Source organism: Eleutherodactylus coqui, chromosome 12 (assembly GCF_035609145.1).
Source record: "Eleutherodactylus coqui strain aEleCoq1 chromosome 12, aEleCoq1.hap1, whole genome shotgun sequence".
NCBI lineage: Eukaryota > Metazoa > Chordata > Amphibia > Anura > Eleutherodactylidae > Eleutherodactylus > Eleutherodactylus coqui.
The window spans coordinates 132,092,899-132,120,440 of NC_089848.1; the positions used below are offsets into that span (position 1 = coordinate 132,092,899).

General features: G+C 53.5%; 1 protein-coding gene across 1 annotated transcript in view; it reads left to right on the forward strand.

Moving 5' to 3' along the window:
• Positions 1-573: 573 nt before the first annotated feature.
• ACBD5 (acyl-CoA binding domain containing 5) overlaps positions 574-27,542 on the forward strand; it is a 60,768-nt gene continuing 33,799 nt past the window's right edge. Inside the window, exons 1-5 of the mRNA XM_066585138.1 lie at positions 574-695; positions 15,278-15,400; positions 17,853-17,973; positions 20,417-20,489; positions 23,576-23,690. Of these exons, the coding sequence (XP_066441235.1) occupies positions 15,325-15,400; positions 17,853-17,973; positions 20,417-20,489; positions 23,576-23,690 (385 nt within the window). The 5' untranslated portion in view covers positions 574-695; positions 15,278-15,324. The remainder of the gene's footprint in view (positions 696-15,277; positions 15,401-17,852; positions 17,974-20,416; positions 20,490-23,575; positions 23,691-27,542) is intronic.

A 27,542-nucleotide genomic window follows, 5' to 3' on the forward strand; every position in this document is an offset into this window, starting at 1 on the left:
ACCCCACTATAACAGGCGGCCTGGCACGGGCATCACACCCCCCTATAACAGGAGGCCTGGCACGGGCATCACACCCCACTATAACAGGAGGCCTGGCACGGGCATCACACCCCACTATAACAGGAGGCCTGGCACGGGCATCACACCCCACTATAACAGGAGGCCTGGCACGGGCATCACACCCCACTATAACAGGAGGCCTGGCACGGGCATCACACCCCACTATAACAGGAGGCCTGGCACGGGCATCACACCCCACTATAACAGGAGGCCTGGCACGGGCATCACACCCCACTATAACAGGAGGCCTGGCACGGGCATCACACCCCACTATAACAGGAGGCCTGGCACGGGCATCACATCCCACTATAACAGGAGGCCTGGCACGGGCATCACACCCCACTATAACAGGAGGCCTGGCACGGGCATCACACCCCACTATAACAGGAGGCCTGGCACGGGCATCACACTTCACTACAACAAAATGGCCGCCCCGTGCTTACAGTCTTTCCGCTTTCAATGGTAATGTTAATATTAATAAAGTTAATTGAATAGAAAAAAAAAAGAGTCCTCGGCGGTCACGCGCTGCTGTGTTCGGGCATCTCCTTAGGACTACACTTCCCGAGATGCTCCGCGGCGGGTTCTGACAGATGGGGACAGTATGACGGCTCCGGGCGCTGCAGGTGTCTTCCCAGGTGATGGCTTCTTCCTTGTGTGAACTCAGTCTGGGCTCGGCCGTCCCGCGGACTGTGCGGCAGGAGTGCCGGGCGGCTCTGTTTGCTGCGCCCGGCCGCACAGCCCGACCTTTGTCCCCGGCTAGTGGGTGTCTGCAGCCCGGCTGTCCGCTCTGCGGGTGCTGCGGTCAGTGTGATGGAGGGCAGAGCTGAAGAAGGGGGCCCCTTGCAGGGACCGCACTCATGAAGGGGGCCCCTTGCAGGGACCGCACTCATGAAGGGGGCCCCTTGCAGGGACCGCACTCATGAAGGGGGCCCCTTGCAGGGACCGCACTCATGAAGGGGGCCCCTTGCAGGGACCGCACTCATGAAGGGGGCCCCTTGCAGGGACCGCACTCATGAAGGGGGCCCCTTGCAGGGACCGCACACATGAAGGGGGCCCCTTGTAGTTTGTGATGTGTTTTGGGGATCACATGGATAGTTGGGCGCATGAACCACAGATCAGCCACAACCGTAGGGGGGGCTTTACCATTAATGACTGCTGCCATCAGTATTTGATTGGTCGCAGTCTGCCAGACCTGCGCCCAGCTTGGTCCGGCTTTGGATCCTGGCATCATGTGGACAGCCGGGTGCGTCACCTGGGGAAGAGATGGCACCATGATGTACTACAAGAAGACAAGCCGGCGGGGCAGTGTGATGGTCCATGTTCTGCTGGGCACTTGAATCCTGGAATCATGTGGGCAACCGGGTGCGTCACCTGGGAAAGAGATGGCACCAGGATGTACTATGAGAAGACAACCCAGTGGGGGCAGTGTGATGGGCCATGTTCAGCTGGGTACTTGGGTGCTGGCATCATGTGGATGGCCGGGTGCGTCACCTGGGGAAGAGATGGCACCATGATGTACTAGAAGAAGACAAGCTGGTGGGGGCAGTGTGATGGGCTATGTTCTGCTGGGTACTTGGGTACTGGCATCATGTAGACGGCCGGGTGCGTCACCTGGGGAAGAGATGGCACCATGATGTACTAGAAGAAGACAAGCTGGTGGGGGCAGTGTGATGGGCTATGTTCAGCTGGGTACTTGGGTACTGGCATCATGTGGACGGCCGGGTGCGTCACCTGGGGAAGAGATGGCACCATGATGTACTAGATTCAGAAAAAGACAAGCCAGTGGGGGCAGTGTGATGGGCTATGTTCTGCTGGGTACTTGGGTACTGGCATCATGTGGACGGCCGGGTGCGTCACCTGGGGAAGAGATGGCACCATGATGTACTACAAGAAGACAAGCCGGCGGGGCAGTGTGATGGTCCATGTTCTGCTGGGCACTTGAATCCTGGAATCATGTGGGCAACCGGGTGCGTCACCTGGGAAAGAGATGGCACCAGGATGTACTATGAGAAGACAACCCAGTGGGGGCAGTGTGATGGGCCATGTTCAGCTGGGTACTTGGGTGCTGGCATCATGTGGATGGCCGGGTGCGTCACCTGGGGAAGAGATGGCACCATGATGTACTAGAAGAAGACAAGCTGGTGGGGGCAGTGTGATGGGCTATGTTCTGCTGGGTACTTGGGTACTGGCATCATGTAGACGGCCGGGTGCGTCACCTGGGGAAGAGATGGCACCATGATGTACTAGAAGAAGACAAGCTGGTGGGGGCAGTGTGATGGGCTATGTTCAGCTGGGTACTTGGGTACTGGCATCATGTGGACGGCCGGGTGCGTCACCTGGGGAAGAGATGGCACCATGATGTACTAGATTCAGAAGAAGACAAGCCAGTGGGGGCAGTGTGATGGGCTATGTTCTGCTGGGTACTTGGGTACTGGCATCATGTGGACGGCCGGGTGCGTCACCTGGGGAAGAGATGGCACCATGATGTACTACAAGAAGACAAGCCGGCGGGGCAGTGTGATGGTCCATGTTCTGCTGGGCACTTGAATCCTGGAATCATGTGGGCAACCGGGTGCGTCACCTGGGAAAGAGATGGCACCAGGATGTACTATGAGAAGACAACCCAGTGGGGGCAGTGTGATGGGCCATGTTCAGCTGGGTACTTGGGTGCTGGCATCATGTGGATGGCCGGGTGCGTCACCTGGGGAAGAGATGGCACCAGGATGTACTACAAGAAGACAAGCTGGTGGGGGCAGTCTGATGGGCCATGTTCAGCTGGGTACTTGGATCCTGGCATCATGTGGATGGCCGGGTGCGTCACCTGGGGAAGAGATGGCACGTGGAGTCGGGATGGAATATTTCCCCTGAATGGGCTAATTGGCTTCTGCCTCTTGGGGTTTTTGCCTTCCTCTGGAACAACTAGAGGGTAGAAGCAGGTTGAACTAGATGGACATTGTCTTCATTCAGCCTAACATACTTTGTAGGATGTACTAGAAGACAAGCTGGTGGGGGCAGTGTGATGGTCCATGTTCTGCTGGGCACTTGAATCCTGGAATCATGTGGGCAACCGGGTGCGTCACCTGGGAAAGAGATGGCACCAGGATGTACTATGAGAAGACAACCCAGTGGGGGCAGTGTGATGGGCCATGTTCAGCTGGGTACTTGGGTGCTGGCATCATGTGGATGGCCGGGTGCGTCACCTGGGGAAGAGATGGCACCAGGATGTACTACAAGAAGACAAGCTGGTGGGGGCAGTCTGATGGGCCATGTTCAGCTGGGTACTTGGATCCTGGCATCATGTGGATGGCTGGGTGCGTCACCTGGGGAAGAGATGGCACGTGGAGTCGGGATGGAATATTTCCCCTGAATGGGCTAATTGGCTTCTGCCTCTTGGGGTTTTTGCCTTCCTCTGGAACAACTAGAGGGTAGAAGCAGGTTGAACTAGATGGACATTGTCTTCATTCAGCCTAACATACTTTGTAGGATGTACTAGAAGACAAGCTGGTGGGGGCAGTGTGATGGTCCATGTTCTGCTGGGCACTTGGATCCTGGAATCATGTGGGCAACCGGGTGAGTCACCTGGGGAAGAGATGGCACCATGATGTACTAGATTCAGAAGAAGACAAGCCAGTGGGGGCAGTGTGATGGGCTATGTTCTGCTGGGCACTTGGATCCTGGCATCATGTGGACGGCCGGGTGCGTCACCTGGGGAAGAGATGGCACCATGATGTACTAGAAGAAGACAAGCTGGTGGGGGCAGTGTGATGGGCTATGTTCTGCTGGGTACTTGGGTACTGGCATCATGTAGACGGCCGGGTGCGTCACCTGGGGAAGAGATGGCACCATGATGTACTAGAAGAAGACAAGCTGGTGGGGGCAGTGTGATGGGCTATGTTCAGCTGGGTACTTGGGTACTGGCATCATGTGGACGGCCGGGTGCGTCACCTGGGGAAGAGATGGCACCATGATGTACTAGATTCAGAAGAAGACAAGCCAGTGGGGGCAGTGTGATGGGCTATGTTCTGCTGGGTACTTGGGTACTGGCATCATGTGGACGGCCGGGTGCGTCACCTGGGGAAGAGATGGCACCATGATGTACTACAAGAAGACAAGCCGGCGGGGCAGTGTGATGGTCCATGTTCTGCTGGGCACTTGAATCCTGGAATCATGTGGGCAACCGGGTGCGTCACCTGGGAAAGAGATGGCACCAGGATGTACTATGAGAAGACAACCCAGTGGGGGCAGTGTGATGGGCCATGTTCAGCTGGGTACTTGGGTGCTGGCATCATGTGGATGGCCGGGTGCGTCACCTGGGGAAGAGATGGCACCAGGATGTACTACAAGAAGACAAGCTGGTGGGGGCAGTCTGATGGGCCATGTTCAGCTGGGTACTTGGATCCTGGCATCATGTGGATGGCCGGGTGCGTCACCTGGGGAAGAGATGGCACGTGGAGTCGGGATGGAATATTTCCCCTGAATGGGCTAATTGGCTTCTGCCTCTTGGGGTTTTTGCCTTCCTCTGGAACAACTAGAGGGTAGAAGCAGGTTGAACTAGATGGACATTGTCTTCATTCAGCCTAACATACTTTGTAGGATGTACTAGAAGACAAGCTGGTGGGGGCAGTGTGATGGTCCATGTTCTGCTGGGCACTTGGATCCTGGAATCATGTGGGCAACCGGGTGAGTCACCTGGGGAAGAGATGGCACCATGATGTACTAGATTCAGAAGAAGACAAGCCAGTGGGGGCAGTGTGATGGGCTATGTTCTGCTGGGCACTTGGATCCTGGCATCATGTGGACGGCCGGGTGCGTCACCTGGGGAAGAGATGGCACCATGATGTACTAGAAGAAGACAAGCTGGTGGGGGCAGTGTGATGGGCTATGTTCTGCTGGGTACTTGGGTACTGGCATCATGTAGACGGCCGGGTGCGTCACCTGGGGAAGAGATGGCACCATGATGTACTAGAAGAAGACAAGCTGGTGGGGGCAGTGTGATGGGCTATGTTCAGCTGGGTACTTGGGTACTGGCATCATGTGGACGGCCGGGTGCGTCACCTGGGGGAAGAGATGGCACCATGATGTACTAGATTCAGAAGAAGACAAGCCAGTGGGGGCAGTGTGATGGGCTATGTTCTGCTGGGTACTTGGGTACTGGCATCATGTGGACGGCCGGGTGCGTCACCTGGGGAAGAGATGGCACCATGATGTACTACAAGAAGACAAGCCGGCGGGGCAGTGTGATGGTCCATGTTCTGCTGGGCACTTGAATCCTGGAATCATGTGGGCAACTGGGTGCGTCACCTGGGAAAGAGATGGCACCAGGATGTACTATGAGAAGACAAGCCGTTGTCATTGTCACATTGCAGGAGCCCCCGCTCGCTGAGTGCCATTTGAGGGTTTGTCTTTTTTTGGCACAAGTTGGCCGCACTCTGGGGTGCACGGGCTAAAAGTCAGACAACACACAATTGTTTTTGAGGGGGCAGATGAAAAAAATGCTCAGAAATTCCACCATTATTTGGGGGTTTGTATTTACAGCATTCTGCATTCGGTGTAAATACCGATAACTTTCTCATGTCATCGGGCTGCGCACCCGGGGCTGTACTCCACTGGAACGTCCGCACAGACCTGCCGCAGATGGGGCTGTACTCCACTGGAACGTCCGCACAGACCTGCCGCACCCGGGGCTGTACTCCACCGGAACGTCCGCACAGACCTGCCGCAGATGGGGCTGTACTCCACTGGAACGTCCGCACAGACCTGCCGCAGATGGGGCTGTACTCCACTGGAACGTCCGCACAGACCTGCCGCACCCGGGGCTGTACTCCACCGGAACGTCCGCACAGACCTGCCGCAGATGGGGCTGTACTCCACTGGAACGTCCGCACAGACCTGCCGCAGATGGGGCTGTACTCCACTGGAACGTCCGCACAGACCTGCCGCAGATGGGGCTGTACTCCACTGGAACGTCCGCACAGACCTGCCGCACCCGGGGCTGTACTCCACCGGAACGTCCGCACAGACCTGCCGCAGATGGGGCTGTACTCCACCGGAACGTCTGCACAGACCTGCCGCAGATGGGGCTGTACTCCACTGGAACATCCGCACAGACCTGCCGCACCCGGGGCTGTACTCCACTGGAACGTCCGCACAGACCTGCCGCAGATGGGGCTGTACTCCACTGGAACGTCCGCACAGACCTGCCGCACCCGGGGCTGTACTCCACCGGAACGTCCGCACAGACCTGCCGCAGATGGGGCTGTACTCCACCGGAACGTCCGCACAGACCTGCCGCAGATGGGGCTGTACTCCACTGGAACGTCCGCACAGACCTGCCGCAGATGGGGCTGTACTCCACTGGAACGTCCGCACAGACCTGCCGCAGATGGGGCTGTACTCCACTGGAACGTCCGCACAGACCTGCCGCAGATGGGGCTGTACTCCACTGGAACGTCCGCACAGACCTGCCGCACCCGGGGCTGTACTCCACCGGAACGTCCGCACAGACCTGCCGCAGATGGGGCTGTACTCCACCGGAACGTCTGCACAGACCTGCCGCAGATGGGGCTGTACTCCACTGGAACGTCCGCACAGACCTGCCGCACCCGGGGCTGTACTCCACTGGAACGTCCGCACAGACCTGCCGCAGATGGGGCTGTACTCCACTGGAACGTCCGCACAGACCTGCCGCACCCGAGGCTGTACTCCACCGGAACGTCCGCACAGACCTGCCGCAGATGGGGCTGTACTCCACTGGAACGTCTGCACAGACCTGCCGCAGATGGGGCTGTACTCCACTGGAACGTCCGCACAGACCTGCCGCACCCGGGGCTGTACTCCACTGGAACGTCCGCACAGACCTGCCGCAGATGGGGCTGTACTCCACTGGAACGTCCGCACAGACCTGCCGCACCCGGTGCTGTACTCCACCGGAACGTCCGCACAGACCTGCCGCAGATGGGGCTGTACTCCACCGGAACGTCTGCACAGACCTGCCGCAGATGGGGCTGTACTCCACTGGAACGTCCGCACAGACCTGCCGCAGGTGGGGCTGTACTCCACTGGAACGTCCGCACAGACCTGCCGCACCCGGGGCTGTACTCCACTGGAACGTCCGCACAGACCTGCCGCACCCGGGGCTGTACTCCACTGGAACGTCCGCACAGACCTGCCGCACCCGGGGCTATACTCCACCGGAACGTCCGCACAGACCTGCCGCAGATGGGGCTGTACTCCACCGGAACGTCCGCACAGACCTGCCGCAGATGGGGCTGTACTCCACCGGAACGTCCGCACAGACCTGCCGCAGATGGGGCTGTACTCCACTGGAACGTCCGCACAGACCTGCCGCACCCGGGGCTGTACTCCACCGGAACGTCCGCACAGACCTGCCGCAGATGGGGCTGTACTCCACCGGAACGTCTGCACAGACCTGCCGCAGATGGGGCTGTACTCCACTGGAACATCCGCACAGACCTGCCGCACCCGGGGCTGTACTCCACTGGAACGTCCGCACAGACCTGCCGCAGATGGGGCTGTACTCCACTGGAACGTCCGCACAGACCTGCCGCACCCGGGGCTGTACTCCACCGGAACGTCCGCACAGACCTGCCGCAGATGGGGCTGTACTCCACCGGAACGTCCGCACAGACCTGCCGCAGATGGGGCTGTACTCCACTGGAACGTCCGCACAGACCTGCCGCAGATGGGGCTGTACTCCACTGGAACGTCCGCACAGACCTGCCGCAGATGGGGCTGTACTCCACTGGAACGTCCGCACAGACCTGCCGCAGATGGGGCTGTACTCCACTGGAACGTCCGCACAGACCTGCCGCACCCGGGGCTGTACTCCACCGGAACGTCCGCACAGACCTGCCGCAGATGGGGCTGTACTCCACCGGAACGTCTGCACAGACCTGCCGCAGATGGGGCTGTACTCCACTGGAACGTCCGCACAGACCTGCCGCACCCGGGGCTGTACTCCACTGGAACGTCCGCACAGACCTGCCGCAGATGGGGCTGTACTCCACTGGAACGTCCGCACAGACCTGCCGCACCCGAGGCTGTACTCCACCGGAACGTCCGCACAGACCTGCCGCAGATGGGGCTGTACTCCACTGGAACGTCTGCACAGACCTGCCGCAGATGGGGCTGTACTCCACTGGAACGTCCGCACAGACCTGCCGCACCCGGGGCTGTACTCCACTGGAACGTCCGCACAGACCTGCCGCAGATGGGGCTGTACTCCACTGGAACGTCCGCACAGACCTGCCGCACCCGGTGCTGTACTCCACCGGAACGTCCGCACAGACCTGCCGCAGATGGGGCTGTACTCCACCGGAACGTCTGCACAGACCTGCCGCAGATGGGGCTGTACTCCACTGGAACGTCCGCACAGACCTGCCGCAGGTGGGGCTGTACTCCACTGGAACGTCCGCACAGACCTGCCGCACCCGGGGCTGTACTCCACTGGAACGTCCGCACAGACCTGCCGCACCCGGGGCTGTACTCCACTGGAACGTCCGCACAGACCTGCCGCACCCGGGGCTATACTCCACCGGAACGTCCGCACAGACCTGCCGCAGATGGGGCTGTACTCCACCGGAACGTCCGCACAGACCTGCCGCAGATGGGGCTGTACTCCACCGGAACGTCCGCACAGACCTGCCGCAGATGGGGCTGTACTCCACCGGAACGTCTGCACAGACCTGCCGCAGATGGGGCTGTACTCCACTGGAACGTCCGCACAGACCTGCCGCAGATGGGGCTGTACTCCACTGGAACGTCCGCACAGACCTGCCGCACCCGGGGCTGTACTCCACCGGAACGTCCGCACAGACCTTCCGCAGATGGGGCTGTACTCCACCGGAACGTCTGCACAGACCTGCCGCAGATGGGGCTGTACTCCACCGGAACGTCCGCACAGACCTGCCGCAGATGGGGCTGTACTCCACCGGAACGTCCGCACAGACCTGCCGCAGATGGGGCTGTACTCCACCGGAACGTCCGCACAGACCTGCCGCAGATGGGGCTGTACTCCACCGGAACGTCCGCACAGACCTGCCGCAGATGGGGCTGTACTCCACCGGAACGTCCGCACAGACCTGCCGCAGATGGGGCTGTACTCCACCGGAACGTCCGCACAGACCTGCCGCAGATGGGGCTGTACTCCACCGGAACATCCACACAGACCTGCAGCGGATGGGGCGCAGGATGCCCGCCCCCATACCCACTTACTGCGGGTTTCATCTCAAATTCCTGTGCAAAATTCACCTCCTGATTGAGAGGGGATGAACACCGCAGTGGAGACGGCGACATAATTCTCATGTCGTGGATTTTAGTTCCGCGCCGCACGTCCGTTTCCGCACGGGTTTTGTGCGGTTATTTCCGCTGCATGTGGATGAGATCTTCCAAATCCCGCCCACTTTGCTGCTGCTGTAAGTGCGACGGAATTTCCATGCGGAGGGTTTGCGTGAAAATTCTGCAGCGAATCAACCCCTTGTGAACCCAGCTTAGCAAGTTTATAGAGATTTCATTTGTTTTTTACTACTTTAGCACAAAAAAACTCGTTTTTAAAGAAAAATCATTGAATCGGCATCGCCGCGTTCCTAGATTGATAAAACTTGTTTATTTTACCTGCGGAAAATCAGCATGAAATCTGAACCAATTGGTGTGGATTTTGGTGCAGACTTTACCTGCTCATCAAAGTCCACGGCGCCCACACAGCACTGTGCTTAGTTCTGCTACTTTATATATTTAGCTTGGTGCTGTATGTATGTTATGAGCTTGGTACTGGTGCTGTATGTATGTTATGAGCTCGGTACTGGTGCTGTATGTATGTTATGAGCTCGGTACTGGTGCTGTATGTATGTTATGAGCTCGGTACTGGTGCTGTATGCATGTTATGAGCTCGGAACTGGTGCTGTATGCATGTTATGAGCTCGGTACTGGTGCTGTATGCATGTTATGAGCTTGGTACTGGTGCTGTATGTATGTTATGAGCTTGGTACTGGTGCTGTATGTATGTTATGAGCTTGGTACTGTATGTATGTTATGAGCTCGGTACTGGTGCTGTATGTATGGTATGAGCTCGGTACTGGTGCTGTATGTATGGTATGAGCTCGGTACTGGTGCTGTATGTATGGTATGAGCTCGGTACTGGTGCTGTATGTATGGTATGAGCTCGGTACTGGTGCTGTATGTATGGTATGAGCTCGGTACTGGTGCTGTATGTATGGTATGAGCTCGGTACTGGTGCTGTATGTATGGTATGAGCTCGGTACTGGTGCTGTATGTATGGTATGAGCTCGGTACTGGTGCTGTATGTATGGTATGAGCTCGGTACTGGTGCTGTATGTATGGTATGAGCTCGGTACTGGTGCTGTATGTATGGTATGAACTCGGTACTGGTGCTGTATGTATGGTATGAGCTCGGTACTGGTGCTGTATGTATGTTATGAGCTCGGTACTGTATGTATGTTATGAGCTTGGTGCTGTATGTATGTTATGAGCTTGGTGCTGTATGTAATGAGCTTGGTGCTGTATGAATGTTATGAGCTCGGTACTGGTGCTGTATGAATGTTATGAGCTCGGTACTGGTGCTGTATGAATGTTATGAGCTCGGTACTGGTGCTGTATGAATCTTATGCGCTCGGTACTGGTGCTGTATGAATGTTATGAGCTCGGTACTGGTGCTGTATGAATGTTATGAGCTCAGTACTGGTGCTGTATGAATGTTATGAGCTCGGTACTGGTGCTGTATGAATGTTATGAGCTCGCTACTGGTGCTGTATGAATGTTATGAGCTCGCTACTGGTGCTGTATGAATGTTATGAGCTCGCTACTGGTGCTGTATGAATGTTATGAGCTCGCTACTGGTGCTGTATGAATGTTATGAGCTCGCTACTGGTGCTGTATAAATGTTATGAGCTCGCTTCTGGTGCTGTATGAATGTTATGAGCTCGCTACTGGTGCTGTATGAATGTTATGAACTCGCTACTGGTGCTGTATGAATGTTATGAACTCGCTACTGGTGCTGCATGAATGTTATGAGCTCGGTACTGGTGCTGTATGAATGTTATGAGCTCGCTACTGGTGCTGTATGAATGTTATGAGCTCGGTGCTGCATGAATGTTATGAGCTCGCTACTGGTGCTGCATGAATGTTATGAGCTCGGTACTGGTGCTGTATGAATGTTATGAGCTCGGTACTGGTGCTGTATGTATGTTATGAGCTCGGTACTGGTGCTGTATGTATGTTATGAGCTCGGTACTGGTGCTGCATGAATGTTATGAGCTCGGTACTGGTGCTGCATGAATGTTATGAGCTCGGTACTGGTGCTGTATGAATGTTATGAGCTCGGTACTGTATGAATGTTATGAACTCGGTACTGGTGCTGTATGTATGTTATGAGCTCGGTACTGGTGCTGTATGTATGTTATGAGCTCGGTACTGGTGCTGTATGTATGTTATGAGCTCGGTACTGGTGCTGTATGTATGTTATGAGCTCGGTACTGGTGCTGTATGTATGTTATGAGCTCGGTACTGGTGCTGTATGTATGTTATGAGCTCGGTACTGGTGCTGTATGTATGTTATGAGCTCGGTACTGGTGCTGTATGTATGTTATGAGCTCGGTACTGGTGCTGTATGAATGTTATGAGCTCGGTACTGGTGCTGTATGAATGTTATGAGCTCGGTACTGGTGCTGTATGTATGTTATGAGCTCGGTACTGGTGCTGTATGTATGTTATGAGCTCGGTACTGGTGCTGTATGTATGTTATGAGCTCGGTACTGGTGCTGTATGTATGTTATGAGCTCGGTACTGGTGCTGTATGTATGTTATGAGCTCGGTACTGTTGCTGTATGAATGTTATGAGCTCGGTACTGGTGCTGTATGAATGTTATGAGCTCGGTACTGGTGCTGTATGAATGTTATGAGCTCGGTACTGTTGCTGTATGAATGTTATGAGCTCGGTACTGGTGCTGTATGAATGTTATGAGCTCGGTACTGGTGCTGTATGAATGTTATGAGCTCGGTACTGGTGCTGTATGAATGTTATGAGCTCGGTACTGGTGCTGTATGAATGTTATGAGTTCGGTACTGGTGCTGTATGAATGTTATGAGCTTGGTACTGGTGTGGGTATGCTGCTACCTTGCTGCTTTCACTACTAGCAGAATGCAGGCATTCTGCCTATCCATGCAATATATAGCTATTGATTGCTTATCCTCACAATAGGCTATCACTAGTAGATTTGCAGGGCTGTGGTCGGTGCACTTATACACTGAGCTGATTTCTGCAGGAAGCAGACAGCTCCGTTCTTACTATAGTGGACAGGTTTGGTATTGTAGGCCAGTTTCTCATTCACTTCAATGCTTGTAATGCCAAGCCTGGCCTGCAGTGGGAACGGAGCTGTCTTCTTCCTGCAAAAACCAGCTTAGTGTATGAATACATTGGCCCAGAAACCAGGTTATCTGCAGAACACCTCGGCAAATAAGGTCTGCCAATCTACTACTGATGGTTTATCCAGGGGACAGGCCAGCAACGACTTACAACTGTACAACCCCTTTAAGCCTGCGGAGGTTATTTCCGGCCTCTCTAACTGTTAAGATGTCTTGTGTGACAACGTGAAGATGTGATAATCGTTCTGTAGAGGAGTCTACTAATTACGGGAGGGTTATTAGTAATGGACTTCAAGTGTTTTCGAGCGCTCTGACTGTAATTGTGAAGTATATTTACTGGAGGTAATTATGAGGCGGCTGACGAAGATTTACTGGTGACTCCCCACGGGAGTAGCGGCTCGTCCGCACGGGAGAATTGGCGCTGTGTATTTTGTGCGCAATACGCAGTGAATGGAACCCATTGATTTCACTGAGTTCAACTAAGCGTATTTTTTCATGTGATGTTTGGCGTGGCACGACCCATCTTGGTGAGTATTGCATAGCGCAGGCGGCCATTGATGTAAATAGGCCGGCGCAAATACGCAGTGAATGCGCAGGAGACCTGCGGGGGTCCAACGTTCATCACAGTTACTAATGATGATGATCACTGATATATAACGGCGGGGCGCAATAACCAGACAACCATCACTGCTGAAGGACCCCCCTTCATTCAAATGTACTTTACAACCGTTATTACCCCCACTACACACAGAGGGGTAATAAGCAGAGAATACCTGCGTGCCGTCTTTTTAGAATGACGGGTTATACGGCGGTTTTACTGACCGCTTGCGGCTTGCTGGCGCACATTCTGATGTTGATGGCACGACACACGGGTAACGGGGCAGCCAGACTATATTCTGATGGCCCACTGACTCTATACAGGACATACAATCACCCGGCTTAACTGCGGGACGACCGCCCTGACAAGAGCGGCCCCCACTCAACAAAGGCTAGGCATGCTGTCACCTTACACAACCCTAAGACCGTCCCCATATCCAACCCAACGCGTTTCTCCCACATAGATAATTATTGGGGTCATTGGGGGATATTCATACTTAGGACGGGCACGGTGCGCAGAAATATCCGTGATCCCCCGCTGATGTGAAGAGAACCATCAGAGCGCAAAACTCCACCAAACGCCCCAGTAAGCCAATTATGAATGACAGATATCAGCGCGCGGTTATTCTACACACACGCTGCCCGTGGATCGCACGCCGACCAACGTCTGTCTTTTAACAATGTCATTACGTGTGCGTCTAATCGTAAAGCGTATGCTCGTTTACGTTCGGACCTGCGTATGTTAATAAGCGTGCGCATGTATAAAGCAATATCCACCTCCGCACAGACTGATATACGGCTTACGGCATCCTTGTCCAACGTCCTTACGTCTGCGTATACTCGCACAGCATTCGCACATTTACGTTTGTGTCAGCGAAATACCCTCTGATAAAAGTGCGCCAAGAGGTGTCAAGATCCGTGCAGACCTAATACGGCATAGCGCTCGCGCACATATCAGCACGCTACGTACATCAAAGCGCTTCATCCATCGATCACAAGATGTCAGCATGTGGGCGTCCTATATATATATATATATGGCTATATAATAGTGTAAGTGTGAGGATAACGGACGTCCAGCGGGCGAGCAGATGTACCTAAGGGGTGATTATAGCAACACCAAAGATGGCCGCACTACATCACCTGACAGAACATTGTAAGGGCGTATTTGTGCCCAATGTCCAGCAGCTGCCCTCTAATCAGTAAGCCCATCTGTACATGAGGATCACGGGAAGCCGCTGGAGGGGAGAGCTTCATTTATAGGGTCGGTGGGCTACCAGAATATAGTCTGCCCCCGTTATCTGTGTAGTACCATCAACATCAGAGTGCAGCAACAAACCGTCAGTTCTCCAGTAATACCGTCCGCATAACCCGTTACCTTCAGGCAGCACGCAGGTATTTCTGTTTTTTTATCGTTTTGTGTGTATATTTGGGTTTATAATCGTTTTAAAGTATCTTTGAATGAAGGTTTATATTTATGAAGAGGTATTCTTCAGCAGTGATAGTTCTCCTGACACACAGGTATAACAGAGGAGATCACCGCTCATCCTCCTGGCTGTATACTTATGGGCTGTAGCTTATTTAGGTGAATATGGAAGGTAATCCTAATCACACTATCCTCCCATCAGGCAGAGATGGCACTGGCTCTATTTGGTCATGTGATGCTATACTGATGCATCACGGGATTGCTAGCACAGCTTAGAGGAAGAGAAAGACAGGGAAAATCTCAGCATCAAGATAATGTCTGTATCAGACAGGAGGCTGTACGGCATGTAGGGGTCTCCGGAATGTGACAGGCAACCAGGTGAGGGATGAAAAACTGTGTATTCACTGGAGTGGCTCTTCAATTATAGCGCTGGAGTGATAGTGTGCGTCATAGGCGCGATCAGATTTATGCGTTATTTGCCATCAGATACACATTCAGGAGGCTGTACGGCGGCATAGGGGCCCCAGTTACTGCCGCGGCATAGGGGCCCCGTCTAAGGCTGCGGCATAGGGCCCCGTCTAAGGCTGCGGCATAGGGGCCCCGTCTAAGGCTGCGGCACCGTAATTTGGCAATATTCTCCGTAAAATAATACAGAATCCATTTTAACAAAATGTCCCCATATGAAACCAGAAGCCTTTGAAGGTGCAGTAACACCACATAGACACCTAGGGGGCGCTATCACGGCTTGTTTGGGGTCTATGAGGCCTTATAATCATTTCTTCTTTCTGTGTCTTTCAGCATTTTGATCTCTCAGGTTTGGGTTTTGCAATCTCCTTGTCTACAAAATGGCGGACACGAAACCCCTCCACCAGACGAGATTTGAGGCGGCTGTGAGCGTCATCCAGAGTTTGCCCAAGAATGGTGAGAATCCCACAATCTGCTGGATGCAATTATATTGATGGTTTTTCCAAGTGTTAAAAAAAAACTTATTCCATTGAGGAGATAATGGGTTGAAAGAAACAAAAACAATACTTGCCTTTCTGATAAGCCCCTCCCCCAGTGCCGCGCAGGTGTGCCCACCTGTCTGATCCCTGAAAGGGCTGTAATGGCATCTGGCATGGATGGCATGTGACCACTGACCTCAGTGATTGGCTGAGCGGTGGGGGTGCTGCACAGGGTGCCATCGGAAAGGTATCGCTTTTTTGTCTCTTTTTACCCGTTATTTCCCCATTGGCAATTTTTTTTTTACTGTTAGAGAAACACGTTTTGGATTCTTTTTGTCAGTCCTTCCGTCCGTCCCTGGATCCTGGTCTAGGAGCGCTGTGTTCAGTGTCTCCAGCGCAGCAGCATTATCTAATGGAGTCTTGTCTCAGCAGCACAGGCTGCTGGTCTGTTTCTCCCTTATGCTTTACACTGCAGCTTTTCTTTTTAGCTGCTGCATCTCAGAACAAGCCCTGCACAGGCTTAGCTTGAGGTATGGGATGTGTTACCGTGCCAATATGTGGCGGGTCCGTGCCGGTATGGGATGTGTTACCGTGCCAATATGTGGCGGGTCCGTGCCGGTATGGGATGTGTTACCGTGCCAATATGTGGCGGGTCCATGCCGGTATGGGATGTGTTACCGTGCCAATATGTGGCGGGTCCGTGCCGGTATGGGATGTGTTACCGTGCCAATATGTGGCGGGTCCGTGCCGGTATGGGATGTGTTACCGTGCCAATATGTGGCGGGTCCGTGCCGGTATGGGATGTGTTACCGTGCCAATATGTGGCGGGTCTGTGCCGGTATGGGATGTGTTACCGTGCCAATATGTGGCGGGTCCGTGCCGGTATGGGATGTGTTACCGTGCCAATATGTGGCGGGTCCGTGCCGGTATGGGATGTGTTACCGTGCCAATATGTGGCGGGTCCGTGCCGGTATGGGATGTGTTACCGTGCCAATATGTGGCGGGTCCGTGCCGGTATGGGATGTGTTACCGTGCCAATATGTGGCGGGTCCGTGCCGGTATGGGATGTGTTACCGTGCCAATATGTGGCGGGTCTGTGCCGGTGTGGGATGTGTTACCGTGCCAATATGTGGCGGGTCCGTGCCGGTGTGGGATGTGTTACCGTGCCAATATGTGGCGGGTCCATGCCGGTATGGGATGTGTTACCGTGCCAATATGTGGCGGGTCCGTGCCGGTATGGGATGTGTTACCGTGCCAATATGTGGCGGGTCTGTGCCGGTATGGGATGTGTTACCGTGCCAATATGTGGCGGGTCCGTGCCGGTATGGGATGTGTTACCGTGCCAATATGTGGCGGGTCCGTGCCGGTATGGGATGTGTTACCGTGCCAATATGTGGCGGGTCTGTGCCGGTATGGGATGTGTTACCGTGCCGGTATGTGGCGGGTCCGTGCCGGTATGGGATGTGTTACCGTGCCAATATGTGGCGGGTCCGTGCCGTTATGGGATGTGTTACCGTGCCAATATGTGGCGGGTCCGTGCCGGTATGGGATGTGTTACCGTGCCAATATGTGGCGGGTCTGTGCCGGTATGGGATGTGTTACCGTGCCGGTATGTGGCGGGTCCGTGCCGGTATGGGATGTGTTACCGTGCCAATATGTGGCGGGTCCGTGCCGGTATGGGATGTGTTACCGTGCCAATATGTGGCGGGTCCGTGCCGGTATGGGATGTGTTACCGTGCCAATATGTGGCGGGTCCGTGCCGGTATGGGATGTGTTACCGTGCCAATATGTGGCGGGTCCGTGCCGGTATGGGATGTGTTACCGTGCCAATATGTGGCGGGTCCGTGCCGGTATGGGATATGTTACCGTGCCAATATGTGGCGGGTCCGTGCCGGTATGGGATGTGTTACCGTGCCAATATGTGGCGGGTCCGTGCCGGTATGGGATGTGTTACCGTGCCAATATGTGGCGGGTCCGTGCCGGTATGGGATGTGTTACCGTGCCAATATGTGGCGGGTCCGTGCCGGTATGGGATGTGTTACCGTGCCAATATGTGGCGGGTCCGTGCCGGTATGGGATGTGTTACCGTGCCAATATGTGGCGGGTCCGTGCCGGTATGGGATGTGTTACCGTGCCAATATGTGGCGGGTCTGTGCCGGTATGGGATGTGTTACCGTGCCAATATGTGGCGGGTCCGTGCCGGTATGGGATATGTTACCGTGCCAATATGTGGCGGGTCCGTGCCGGTATGGGATGTGTTACCGTGCCAATATGTGGCGGGTCCGTGCCGGTATGGGATGTGTTACCGTGCCAATATGTGGCGGGTCCGTGCCGGTATGGGATGTGTTACCGCGCCGGTATGTTGCGGATCCGTGTGGAAGGGTAAAGAACTGCGGCTTCTCCTTTCTGATTGTCACATTTCCCTGCAGGCTCCTTCCAGCCGTCCAATGAAATGATGCTGAAGTTCTACAGTTTCTACAAGCAGGCGACGCTCGGACCGTGCAACATCCAGAGACCCGGATTCTGGGACCCCGTCGGCCGCTACAAATGGTGCCTCCTATTGCTGCGCTGCGTATATGTTATGTCGGGCATTGTGTGGCCCCCGTTCACATGGCTTTGTGGGAGCAGAAATACGGAATCCACTGGATTCGTCTTACGGAACCGAACGGCGCTGAACGGACTCCATAGACTGTAATGCGGTCTGTTTGGTTTCCCTCCAGCATTTTGTAGAGTGAAATGGCGCAGCATTCGGCGCTCTTTGGTCCTGCGCTTAAAATGGAAATTGGCGCCTGAGACTCCGCAGGGAACCTCCGACGCCAATCTGAAGGAGCCCTTACTTAGCCATTGCAGATATCGCTGACCTGCACTTGACTCCGCCTGCTGGGGGCTCGGAGGCTGTACGCTTTGTACCAGAGCTGATCCCCAGGCACAGCCGACAGCCGGGAGCGCTTATTCACCGCCCATTACCAGGCGGGGTTTATTGTCTCTATAATAAAACCATCTCCAGCGGTCTGATATTCCTTGCCGTAGCGGTCCGTACACTTCTTTGCCTGAGGGTCCCCAGCGCAGCGTGCCACGCTATTGTCCAATAAAATGCTTGGGGGAGGGGAAGCTGATGGACGCCATTGTAGTTAATGAGGTCTGTCTGGCGCCATTTAGGCCGCCATGTGGCAATTAACATTTTTTTTTTCGTTATTCAGCTTTGTTCTACAAAAGAACGTAACGCAAGTGTGAGCTGTGCCTTATCTCTGCTTGCTGTCAGTGAATGGAAACATTTTAACATGATGGCTAAAGGGCTCAACAGAGACATCTACTTTAAAAGGGTTCTTCCACTACTTAAAATTGCTCCAAAGCCCCTCCGTCCTTTCTGGTTGCTGCTGAGCAGGACATGTGACTGCTGCAGCCAATCACTGGACCCAGCTGTGGCCTTCTATAACCAGTGATTGGCTGCAGCAGTCACAAGGGAGGACGGAGGGGCTAGGAAGCTATTTTAAGTAGTGGTAAACCCCTCTAAGGCCGGATCACAATTCTACCTTGGAGTCTGGCTGCTCGGCTTCGTCATAGGAGCTGAGCAATGAAAAAATGAAGTGCCGGACCAGCCGCATGAAAGGCACTAGCAGACCCCACTAACAGCAGGGAGATTTTTTGGATTTCTGTCATCCCCCTGGCACTATACCACACATATTAACCCTTTCTAATCCACTGTCTGACGTCTGAAGACATTCTGATTGAAGGCCGTACAGCTCCGATGTCGGAAGATGTCTGGCAGGGTATTCTTACTGTATATTACTGGCTGCTCTGTTATCGGGGGGCCTCTCCAGCATGTCCCATACCGCAGTACTGGCTCTAGCCAGCAGATGGCACCATTGTATAATGGCAGAAAGAGAAAACCCCCTAGGAAACCCTGAATCCAAAATTTGATTGCAAAGGGTTAAAGGGGTTGTCCCGCGCCGAAACGGGTTTTTTTTTTTTTTCAACACCCCCCCTCCCCCCCCCCCCATTCGGCGCGAGACAACCCCGATGCAGGGGTTAAAAAAGATCACCGGAGAGTGCTTACCTGAATCCCCGCGCTCCGGTGACTTCTTACTTACCTGATGAAGATGGCCGCGGGGATCTTCTCACTCAGTGGACCGCAGGGCTTCTGTGCGGTCCATTGCCGATTCCAGCCTCCTGATTGGCTGGAATCGGCACGTGACGGGGCGGAGCTACACGGAGCCCCATTCAGAAAAGAAGAAGACCCGGACTGCGCAAGCGCGGCTAATTTGGCCATTAGACGGCGAAAATTAGTCGGCTCCATGGAAACGAGGACGCCAGCAACGGAACAGGTAAGTGAATAACTTCTGATAACTTCTGTATGGCTCATAATTAATGCACAATGTACATTACAAAGTGCATTAATATGGCCATACAGAAGTGTATACCCCCACTTGCTGCCGCGGGACAACCCCTTTAAGCCAGAGGTTCCACACAGACTCTTTGGCGCAGATGGGAACGAGCCCTGATACGATAAAAGACGGCGGTCAGACTCCCAAAATCCTCAGCAAACAATTGGCGTAGAGCGGGGTGCGGACGACTGCTCTTTTACCCGCTTTAGCATGCCCTCTTTCTGGTGCGTCGGCTTCAGCTTCTGCTTTGGCGGTTTCGGAGCGTCGGTCACAGATTCCCACCGGATCGTATAGAGCCCCATGCTGTGCTACATTGTCTGGGGACATTCTAGTCCTCGGGGGCCATTGGGCACCAGTTATTTCCTTTATAGTACATTCCCCTATTCCCATGATGGAACGCCCGCCGCCGGTGGGAACCTCAGATGGTTCTGCTGGCAGTCGGGGGAGCGCTGAAGGGACCGAATCTGTAATGTTGTCCAATTGTTCCCTCGGGTAGGAGAAGTGGTGTTTCACCATAAAGGGTGGTCTCCCTATAGAGCAGACATTGACTGCATCACATTAGGATGGTCTTACTAATTACCGAGTCTTACTTTATTGATTTCTTTCAGGGACGCCTGGAACTCATTGGGCGACATGTCCAAGGAAGACGCCATGATCGCTTATGTGGATGAGATGAAAAAAGTAAGAAGTTGTAGTCTATTTGCAGGTTTGCTTCATGGTAAGATTGTCGGAGCGTCATAAACCATGTGAACGATGTAAAACCTTACAGGACAGCCTCCTTATATTAACCCCTTAACACTACAGGGCGTACATTTACATCCCGTGTGTGGGCGGGGCTTATATGGAGCGGCATTGCAAGCCGATCCAATTCCACACATGGCAGGTACCAGCTGTCTGTCATAGCAGACACCCATGCGCTAACGCTGATTGCAGCAGTTATGTCTCTAAATGCTCCTATCAATTCCGACAGAGACATTTAAATACCCTGATCATTGCCCACAGGGTGCTGAAAGGCTCCCCCTTCATGGTTGCCATGAAGAAATGCCTATGAAGGGCGTTCTTTCATGGTCTGCTTGTCGAAATGTGGTATTATGTATTACCGTATAAGTGATCAAATGATCGCAAGTTCAATTCCACTATGGGGACTTAAAAAAAAAGTAAAAATAACTTTAAAAAAAGTTTAAAAAAAAAAAAAATTATTGGAAAGGAAGTAAGAGTTTGAAGTGCCTCTCCTGTCCCAGCGACCAGATGGGTGAGCTTTATTACCTGGTAATGTCAGTCACCTACTTCTGCCGCTGACCCCAATGTTCCTGGAGCCACTAATCGTACATTCAACATTTCTGGGGTGCTCTAGTCACTATTCAGAGCACACGACACGCTGCTTTCTAATTGGCCAGCGGTGGGATCGTTCATACAAACAATCCTACGGCGGCCATCAATGTGTAGTGTAGTTGTCCAGATTGGTATAGATCCCATTGGATAGATTGGGTGGTGCACCCACAAAAATCTGTTATCTGAGGCCAGATATAGGCTGGAGCTTCTGAGCATCCCCCAGTCTACAGAAAGTGATCAATTATAATCCATCGCGCTACAAAAACAGCGAAACCATCAACATTATTTGCCCGAAACTGAAGATCTTGTTATTCCAGGAATATCTACTTGCCCGGTCCGGACTAACGGTCCGGGTCATTAGACTTCTGCAGAAAATAACAAGTGCTCGGATTTGATTACAGCTAAGTAGATTGTCTGCGGTAATGTCATCCCGAAGTGGCTGGCTATTCTGGACCCCTGGAGTGGCTCGCACCTCTCGTGTTCCCCCGGAGTGGCTCGCACCTCTCGTGTTCCCCCCGGAGTGGCTCGCACCTCTCGTGTTCCCCCCGCAGTGGCCCGCACCTCTCGTGTTCCCCCCGCAGTGGCTCGCACCTCTCGTGTTCCCCCCGCAGTGGCTCGCACCTCTCGTGTTCCCCCCGCAGTGGCTCGCACCTCTCGTGTTCCCCCCGCAGTGGCTCGCACCTCTCGTGTTCCCCCCCCGCAGTGGCTCGCACCTCTCGTGTTCCCCCCCCGCAGTGGCTCGCACCTCTCGTGTTCCCCCCCCGCAGTGGCTCGCACCTCTCGTGTTCCCCCCCCGCAGTGGCTCGCACCTCTCGTGTTCCCCCCCCGCAGTGGCTCGCACCTCTCGTGTTCCCCCCCCGCAGTGGCTCGCACCTCTCGTGTTCCCCCCCCGCAGTGGCTCGCACCTCTCGTGTTCCCCCCCCCCCGCAGTGGCTCGCACCTCTCGTGTTCCCCCCCCCCGCAGTGGCTCGCACCTCTCGTGTTCCCCCCCCCCCGCAGTGGCTCGCACCTCTCGTGTTCCCCCCCCCCCGCAGTGGCTCGCACCTCTCGTGTTCCCCCCCGCAGTGGCTCGCACCTATCGTGATCCCCCCCGCAGTGGCTCGCACCTCTCGTGTTCCCCCCCCCCCCGCAGTGGCTCGCACCTCTCGTGTTCCCCCCCCCCCGCAGTGGCTCGCACCTCTCGTGTTCCCCCCTCCCCGCAGTGGCTCGCACCTCTCGTGTTCCCCCCCCCCCCCCGCAGTGGCTCGCACCTCTCGTGTCCCCCCCCCCCCCGCAGTGGCTCGCACCTCTCGTGTCCCCCCCCCCCCCGCAGTGGCTCGCACCTCTCGTGTTCCCCCCCCCCCCGCAGTGGCTCGCACCTCTCGTGTTCCCCCCCCCCCGCAGTGGCTCGCACCTCTCGTGTTCCCCCCCCCCCGCAGTGGCTCGCACCTCTCGTGTTCCCCCCCCCGCAGTGGCTCGCACCTCTCGTGTTCCCACCGCAGTGGCTCGCACAACTCTTTTTCCCCCGGTGTGGCTCGCACCTCTGGCTCCCTCTCCACCCCCCTGGAGTGGCTCACACCTTGCGCCAACCACCCTTTCCCCGGAGCGACTCGGACCACATGCCCCCCCCCTTCTAGGACTGCTTGCCCTTTTTGCTTATCTCCTAGGATATGGAATGTCCTCTAGAATTTCTCATGGGGGGGGGGGGGAGCGATCTCACAAATTCACCCACATATGAGACCAGGCAAGAACTGGAGCAGTGGTCGGAGGGTTAAAAAACCACGGACCGCTTCTAGCCAGCTGGCGCCCGTTGGTTTTTATACCTCGGAGGCGTCTGCTGTTTTCATGCTGGTGCGTTTCGTAACCTGAGTTTTGGCTGACATCAGGTGACCTGAAAGTAATTATAATATCTGGGTCACTACAGGTGTCTAACCTGGCCGAAAGACTGCGCAGCCATAATTGCTTTGTTAATTGGCCTAAATGTAGTTAGTGGGGGAGGGGCTGATGTGGGAATCTCATCGTTAATAGCTGGACTGAACTAGAAACGTAAAGTTGATCAGCGCTCGTTAGACTTCCTCTTATGTGCAGCAGTATTCATGCGCATGTGTATCGTACCCCCATAGGTTGCGTTTCGGTCCGCAGCGCACCCCCTGTTTACACCAGTAGAGGCGCCCGTATAACCGATACAATGCTTGATTATTTGCTCATTTGTTGGCAAACTCTGGGCATCTTTACAAAGGGCAGTGATTGCGAATGAACACATTTGGCCGATCATCGGCCCCTGTAAATAGACCTGAAAGCGACCCACCAGTCCGGGGACCGCAGTGGAGGAATTCTATTACTCGCCATTTGTCTCCTGCACCGTTTCCATGAAAGACATTTTGATAAATAGCATTTAAACGAATTAGAACCTTGACCTCTCCTCCATTGTGTGACCTCTGCCTTTTGGACACTAGATCCTTGAGACAATGCCAGTGACGGAGAAAGTGGAAGAATTACTCCAAGTTATCGGACCCTTTTATGAAATAGTGGAAGACAAAAAGCACGGACGCGGATCGGCTGTATCTTCAGGTTGGGCCAAACTTCTTTGTGCTTTACGCTCCTCTCAGTACGTGTTTCTCCTTCTTATCTATTTGTGTATTTCCTTCAATCAAAACTTTCTGCTGTTTCTCCTCTTCTTCCCACATGCCAGTACGACTGGACAAAGTTGCTAAGTCTTTAGAAGGTATGAAGGAAAATTCCATTCTGACTTTGTTTCTTTCCTCTAAGCCTAAAAAAAAATATTCAAAAAGTTTAGAGCATGCGGGAAGCAAACCAGGAGTGGAATTTCAATGCACTTATGAGGGGGGTTAGTGGCTCGTCGACTGATTCCAGGATAGTGAACTCTGGGCCTAGAACACGTTGTAACCTGGGAAGAGTACCTGACAATAATGCAATGTGTGTAGAAGGTATAAAAATGGTTGTCGCACTTCGAGATATGATAACGAGCGAAAGTGCCAATTGCTCGATTTGCTTAAAATGATGGACTTGTGCTGTTGAATCCCTCTGAAAAAGCTGGCCACTAGGGGTCCCCCTTCTTTCTATTTGCTTTTTGTCGCATAAAGTCTGTTTGTAGTGACAAAGACAATGAAATGATTTATGGAAAGCTGGGGGGGGGGGGGCAGCTCTTTTGCTCATTGCTTGCTGTTGTCTCATGCTGCCCATAGAAATCTATAGAGAGCACAGAGTGAAGGAGGAGGAGAGACTCACACCTAGACATGGTTATAGCTTCTAGTAAGTGTTTTATCTCACCTCAGTGTTGGAGTCCCATCTACTGCTGCCCTATGAAGAGAAGGAGAATAAATCTAATAATGGAGACACCAAGATGGATTATGGGAACTATGGGGAGGTGTTGTCTCATGCTGCCCATAGAAGTCTATGGAGAGGGGAGGGAGAAGAGGAAGGTGCTGCAGAGGCAGAGACTCACACAGAAGAGGCTGCTGCTTAAAGTAATTGATTTAATGTCCGGCAGCTACTGGATGATGAATCTCCTAACCGCGGGGGTGCAGCCATAACTATAATGGCGGCCATCTTTTTCAGCATGCCCTCAGATTTTCCCAAATGAAGTAGCGCCGCGTGTTATCTGGGATTCCATGACAGATCTGCGTCGGAGTCTTCAGAGCACATGTGAACGACAACCTAAACAGAATTTTTTTATTTATTTGTTTTCAATGATTTTCTATGGGATATTGTTACTTTGTGTCTTCGGCGCCCCGTTTTTTTACCGTTTCTCTGCATCCTGCGCTCGGAGCTCTCCTGTAAGCTGCTGGTAACATTCCACTCCCGCTGGCAGAGCGATTCTGGGCTGCTGTGATCTTTGGACTTAGTTAATCCACCATATCAGTGCAAAACACTTCCAAAGCAAGTTTCTGTTTGCAGCTATCAAAGTTCATAGTAGTTCAGGGTTACTAATGTCACGCGGCACGCATGAGGGGGGAATGGGAGGTATTAGCGCCTGCTTGTTAGGGCGGCTTGTAGTTGGGCCTCTATAGAGAGTATGCCTATAGCAGCCCTTGCGCTGTCAGATCTCGCTTCCTTGAGATGGCTCTTTAGAGTAGGCTATATACTAGGCAGACCGTTATATATGTGACGCTGTGAGTCCATTGATCTCCTGAATGCTGGGTCAGCCTCGGGGAGAAGTGTCTGAGTTGTGGTTAGTAAGAGGAGCTCGAAGATCACAACTTCTGCTGACGCAGAGCACTCTATAACATTTACGGTCGCACTTTATAACCTCGGGATTTCCTCCTGTAGTTCTGCTAATAAATCATTTAATAAGAACCTTGAAGAAAAGCTTCACTCATTGCTGAAGATTGTCAGGAACCGGTGCCGAGGACTGGATCTATAGGCTGTGTAACCAAAATGATGCCATTTATATTATGTAGGTTGCATGTACAACTCCGAATACACTGAATGGCCCTTTTATTGGAGCCCCCGGCCTGATCCTAAAAGCAGCTGCTCTTCCCCAATCCGGAGATCTCCCCAGCACCATCTCCTCTATTCCCAATTCTTGGGAATCCACTCTTACTCCCAGGAATATCGGTGGCGGTTGTTTCCGGGAGTGGCTCAGAGGGGGAGCCTTCAGGTCCAGTATTTCTTGGATGGAGCTAGTTGGCCCTCCGCGGACCTTCTTATATAACCGCCAGGACTTCCCTGTTGGATGAGTGGCATTGGAGTCTTCTCACTTCCTTTCCTAACTTCCTCCTCTTCTCGAACTACTCACCGTCTGACAGATTTAGAATCCCTCTGCTCCACTTGTGGGCCCGCCAGACACTCCGTCCCATATAATTACAATGGGTTATCCTGCCCTTTCCCGAGGGTTGGTTAATAGTTACCCCACATTTTTTATGAAAATGGGAAACCGTCCCAGTGGTCCTATTCCCTGGGGTCTCTCCCTGTGATGGAGGTGTGGACAGGAGCCCAGTTCCCTTCTTCATGTCTTCTGGTCCCTCTGTCTCCTTTCTTCCTTTTCGGAGGAGGCTTGCCACATTTCCTTTGATATCACGGGTCGGCCTCTGCCTCGGGACGCGGGGTTCTTCTTTCTCCATTCAGAAATAAAAGTGCTCCTTACTGAGACACCTTCTAAATGTGGATAAAGCCTGCATGCCTCTCCTCCGGAAGTCTTCTTCCCCGCCTACTATTCCTCAGAGAATAGGACACGGACAGTCATTGGGAAGAGATGCATGAATAAGGTAGAACTAACCTGGTTTTACGGGTTCATCTTAATACTCTCACCTCGGTGGCTCCCAGACCCAAACTTCAACCCCCGCTACCCCCTTTCTTTTTTTATTTTCTTGCCTTCCCTCACTCCTCCCCTCTCTTTTATTCCCTTTTACTGACCTCAAATTATGCCAACTTCCTGTTTTGGTTACTGGTTTAGGGATTTGCCTAGTTCTTGGTTGTTTTTGTACGCACTTGGTGCCAGTCAAGCAGCCCGCCTTCTGGAAAGGCTCTTTCATACCAAATACACAGACAGACCTGTACATTATTAGTGCTGCTCCAGTTATCTTGCATGTATCTGGCTTATTCCGTTCTTCCTATTTGACATCTCTACCTTTTTGTATTTTCTGTTTTATTGGATTTTTAAAATTAAAAAAAACTGCTATAGAAAAAAAAATCACTTTTTGCCCCACTGCGGACGGGCTGATGCACGCTGCTTTGTGATGGACGGCTTGTGTGTATTTTCCGAATATCCTGTAGCGTTCCGCTCTGGTCACAAGGTATAGCTGACACATCCGAGGGTCGGCATCTTATGTAGCATGGTGTAGCCCATGTGACGCCCTAATAAGACCCGATCCATTCTAGGGGGTTCAGATACATTCATATCTCCCTCACTCATTGGATGCAGTCAATGAGCACATTTGACTTGGGCTTCATTCCACGTTTGGCCGTGGGGCCGCAGGTTTACTCGTTCTGCCCGTCTGTTTCCCAACGCTGGTTACTTCCAGGACGGCGGTTCCCCTTATCCGCACCGCCGACAGCTGCTTTCCACATTCCCATTTGTTGTGTCTTTTGGGAACGTTTACTCCGTATTTTCTTGCCAAAGTTCTGTAAGTTGCAGTTTATTGTGGGATGGGATCCAGGACTTATTCTTGGTCTTCAGCCGGCCGGAGACAATAGATATCTGCCCTCCACAACTTGTTTGGCCGGCAGTTCTAACACCTGATGCCGCTCTTCGCTGTGCGGAGGGTTGTGTGGCAGCTGGGCTTCACCGTTTCCCCACGGAATACGATGGAGGGTCTGCCAGATAAAGCCAACATGGGCAGCATTGTGTCTTCTGGTAGCGGACGGCCATCTGGCGCACTTTAGCGTCTCAATTAAATTGATGCATTGAAACGTGCGTTTTTACATGCAGGACGATGGTCCATGTAAGTAGAATAAATTGCT